General features: G+C 36.4%; 1 protein-coding gene across 2 annotated transcripts in view; it reads right to left on the bottom strand.

Annotated features, from left to right (window-relative positions):
• LOC122811760 (activin receptor type-1-like) overlaps positions 1 to 5,000 on the bottom strand; it is a 393,690-nt gene that overhangs the window by 117,302 nt on the left and 271,388 nt on the right. For both annotated transcript variants that reach the window (XM_044083816.1, XM_044083815.1), the window contains exon 7: positions 733 to 1,008. In XM_044083816.1, coding sequence (XP_043939751.1) covers positions 733 to 1,008 — 276 coding nt within the window. The remainder of the gene's footprint in view (positions 1 to 732; positions 1,009 to 5,000) is intronic.

Raw genomic sequence — 5,000 nt, forward strand, 5'->3', positions numbered from 1 at the left:
ATATAAATATTTTTTATATATATATATATATATATATATATATATATATATATATATACGTGTGTCTGTGTGTGTATATATATATATATATATATACATTTATATATATATCTACAAACACACCAAACATACACACACACATATATGGGTCTAGTATGTATGACTGAGCCACCCTATTGTTAAATGTAAACCGCCAACAAAACTGAAAGCAATAATATCAACAGAGGAAATCTATTTCCTCTCTTGATTTTAAAACTAAAACCCTCCCATAACACAAGCCTCAGATTTATCTGAATAGCGGCAGTGTTACAGGAAGGTTTTAATAAGGTTAAGGTATAGAGTTAGGGCTGGAGGAAGGAGCAGCATTAGGGTTAGGGTTAGCATCCATTACTAAAGAAGGCAGGGGGATACACACACACACACACACACACACACACACACACACACACACACACACACACACACACACATAAACACAGACTGTTGGCCATAGCAGAGGACTAGGGGTAAACAGATCGCCATCATCCTCTCTTGCAGCAAACTAGTATTTGCACCAAGATTGAATATGCGGGTCCTGATATCAAGTTGGCTGGCACTTGGATCATGATGCTCTGACTTTATGAATCTCAGGCTGTTAAGTGCATGAAGATAGAAACAAAAAACACATTCCTGGAATAGATACTCAGCTGACTAAACATAAGTATTATTGATTGCTAAACAGGCAACAATTACCCAAGTCTGCAATGCAGCATTCTTTATTTTTTTTTACAAGAATGTTCCTGCTTTTCAGGTCACGGTGTGCAATTGCTGGTTTTCCTTGGGTGCCAAAAATCTCCACATGAAGATGAACAAGGCCACATGCAATGGAATGTGCAAGACGATGGCATCCTTCAATGTCAACAGTGTTTCGCTGAAGGTAGTCATAGAGAGAGCCATTTTCATGGTAATGCGTAATGAGCCAGAGTTGTGTGCTGGAATTCCTCGATGTTGTGTCCGAAGCAATGAAACCTGTAATATGGAGGAGGAATGGTCATAGACAAAGCTTAAGACACCAAGTGGCATAACATCCTGAACCCATGTCTGAATGCTTTAAGAAAACAAACTTTAATAAATCTCTGTCTCAACCACCCGAAATAGTGCAGTCCTGGAAATGTGCAATAAATTACACTGCCATTTGATAATATGACATATTTTACTAAATTTAAATTTAAAAAAATATAATTTTACATAAACATTTATTTGGAAAGTTGTAAACCACACTAGAAGTTTCATTGAGTTCCTACCCAGGTTGCATTAAAGTAAAAAAAGCTGTTACAATACTGGCTGGTTTATAAACTAAGTAATATACCTTCTCAGCAAGCTATATATTCTTGCTAAATTTTGTACTACGTAGAATATTATGACATTTAAATATCAAACTTTATAGGATATTGTTTGCAGCAGTCTGTATTTTCAGCCTTCTCATAAGTGACTGTGATGACTCATAAAAACATCTATAATAGTTACATGTAGAAAGCACATTTTATTTATTTATTAACCATGTCATGTGAAGGATAAATGCAATATACTGTATGGAGCAAAGGTGATTATGCCCCGATATCAGGAAAAAGACAAATCATTTAAGCGCTTCACTAGTGTGACACCCAATCATAACTTTTAAGCATCCCCGAAATCCTGTTAAGATAGGGTTTTGCACTAAGACATGACAGTGCCTGCCAGCAAACAGCAGTAGCAGTAGTAAAAACACCTTAGTTTCTCTCTATTGTTTATTTCTACAATTTGCCCCTGACTTAGTTTGAAAATCTTATCTTGAAGGTCTTACTCTCTGTTTGACAGCACTTGCTAAATGCTTTACCGATTTTGAAAGACTGCAAAACACTTTGCACTTTCTTTCCAGTTAAAACTGTGCTGCTGCACTAAAAAGACCAGCTAGAATTATTTGCAAACAAATATAATTAATTAGTATCAAATGAGTGCAATGCAAATATTCAGAAATGATATGTGGTATATACGTCATCTTATAATCACTGTGGGATAATGAACTAAATTATGTGTAATAATGATAGCTTTTCTCCTCTCAAACTGCTTCTTAATGACTAATTGGCACATTCTTCTTATAATAAAATAAGCATTACCAATATGAAGAAGGCCCAGTTAGCCACAAAGGAAAATCTTGTTAATGCTACCAAATGAATCAAGGTAAATACTTAAAGAAACATTAGTCTGTTGCTTTTGAAGAAACTAAAACGCAACAGAGGTCAAAAGTATCAACTAATGTCTTTCACAGAGTTCACTCAGTGAACCAGGTGAAGACCAGTTTTGTGTTGACTTGCATGAATTGGCAATCAATGTTTTACTTTAACTAACCGGGTGGTATTCTTGTACACAAGTAACACTCACCACCTGTTAATCCCAATTAATAGTAGCAGAGTTAGCTCAGAGCTTAGTTCACCTGAGTGATGTGTTTTAGCTCCCATCTCATCTCAGTGTCTAATTGTCAGTGACAACATTCTGCATACTGCAGTTAGATAGACTTCCAAAGAATGAGACACATGTAATCAATGCAAAGCGTGTTAGTCATTTAGAAAACCTCTAATTGTAGCACATTAGCCAACATGATAAGTTCACTGTCAATCACTGTGATCAGGAATAAAATGAATCTCATAGTAGAGTTATGAAGTAAAAACCTACAATTAAGTGCAGTACGAAAAAATATCTCTTCATTTACTGCAGTTCATCACTCCATCTTATATAATTAATGCTGAACAGTATCTGAGTCAACACACAAGAATAAATCACTTTCCCTGTGTTTGGACACATTACAACACAACAAGTTACACTTTTCTGAATTTTTAATACAAAAAAAAAATTGTAACTTGAAAAACATAAAAACGCAAAAAAAATATTTTTTTGCAGGGATGAAAGGCCTTCTGCACCCCTCATGTGGTAGGCTTGACCCCTCCACACATCCTTAACTTATGTATACCAATCGACGGTTGTACTACAGCAAAGAAAAGAACAAAAAATACCAACATTGCATTTCCAGCTCATACAATGCAGTTAACAACAGTAAAGTGTGCCCCAATATTCCAAATGTGATAAAAAGCCTTAAGGAAGTGTAGGCATACCAAGTAAGTCTCAGTGTTATGGGGGGGGGGTCCTTCTATGTCCATGTGGGTTTACATCAGGCTGATTCCACTCACATTGCAAAGTATGTGCTGAGAGGTGAATTAATAACTCTGTAAATTATCAGTAGGTATGTATGTGTGTGTGTGTGTGTGTGTGTGTGTGTGTGTGTGTGTGTGTGTGTGTGTGTTTGCGTGTGCATGCATGTGTGTGTGTGTGTGTGTGTGTGTGTGTGTGTGTGTGTGTGTGTGTGTGTGTGTGTGTGTGTGTGTGTGTGTGTTTATCCTGTGATCCATACGTGCTTCTCTGCTTACTGCTTGCGAGACAGGCTGCAGCTTCTTTGAGACTCTGGATGGAGAAAGTGTATATCACAAAATGAATAAATGAACAGTATATGCAAAACAACGCAAGTATAATGTTAAAGTTTAACAGAAAAAAAATGATACCCATCCACTCACTACAGTTTATTAGGCTCCACCCAATATCCTTAGCATCATGAACGCATAAGTTAAACTACAAATTTGGATTTAATATAAAGATTCTCTGTCTACCTACTGCGGTTCAAAACTCCTATCTAGTATACTTAATTCAAAACAAGAAATTGGTCAATAGCGAAGAGTAAATCACAATCATCCCAATGATGTTCAATTCTTCAGTGCCATCACCATTCAGGATAGCCAAGCAATGCATAATTCACACTACAAATGTGGCTCTTAAAAAAAAATTTAGCTTACCACTCCCACCCAATATTCCTCATTGCAAACTCAAGCTGATACTATAGGTGACCAGTCCCCCAGAATCAAGTATGCCCTTGTTCATGCCCCTATTGTGAGGACTGTGGATGAAAAGGATCTACAGGCTTGGTCTACCCCATGATGAAATGATTATTGAGATTTAATTTGATAAACTGATGCAAAATATGAACACGCTGGAACTGTAACATGCAGAGATTCACTTTTATTACTCTAATAGCAAATATTGTAGTCAAAAAGCAAATAATAGTGCAAGCTTCGGTGTGTAATCATGGACACTGTTTTCCACCTGTCAGGAAAAATCTAGCAAAATTCTGGAGGAATTTAGTCTGCTTATATACTGTTGAAAACAAGGCATATCATGCAGTTTCACAATTTAGGCCATATCAATCACTCATGTGACAAAACTTGAATTTTGTTTCTTGTTCTGTACTTGTAATATTGGCATTTTGCTTTATTCACTTTTCTGTATTTATAAACCACTTAATTCTGCTGATATACAGCAAACCACCAAGTTACATGAAAGAGATAAATAAAGCAGGTGCATAGCTCAAATTAGCAAACCGAAACACGGAGAAAATGCCAGCACCATCAAGGTATGATTCAGTTGTATTTTGTTAATGTTATTGTTGCAATTTTTTGAAAAACAATGTGGTTTTCCTGGCAATTTGTTATGAATTGGTCATGTCACTGTTTTGAATGTATAATCATTTTTTTGGGCTAGTGCAAATGGCAGATGCATTGATAAAGCTCTCTGTGTGAAACCACTGTGTACTGCTGGCGTGTTCCAATAAATCAAAGTGCAAAGAAGGCACTGGAGTCTTCTTGGGGTTCCTGCTTTATACACATTATCTAGCTAGCTACACATTTCTTTATGGTTATATTTGGTCAACACTAATTTGTATGGTTAGCTCATTTCCTGTAAAGGGCTGTTTGTATGAACAATGTTTTGAATGACTTCCAGGTTGGTCAACAAAGGCAAGTGGTTTGTGTTAGGGTTGGGAAATTGTAAGAGGGTGTATGTGTTTTATGGTTAGAGGAGGGGAATAGGTAAAGGGATAGATTTTGTGTATGTGCGAGTTGAAGTGTATGAGTTTTAGGGTTAGGGTAAAAGTTCGGTTA

The sequence above is a fragment of the Protopterus annectens genome, chromosome 9.part0 (genome assembly GCF_019279795.1).
Source record: "Protopterus annectens isolate FY-2018-M chromosome 9.part0, PAN1.0, whole genome shotgun sequence".
In the NCBI taxonomy this organism is placed as follows: domain Eukaryota; kingdom Metazoa; phylum Chordata; order Ceratodontiformes; family Protopteridae; genus Protopterus; species Protopterus annectens.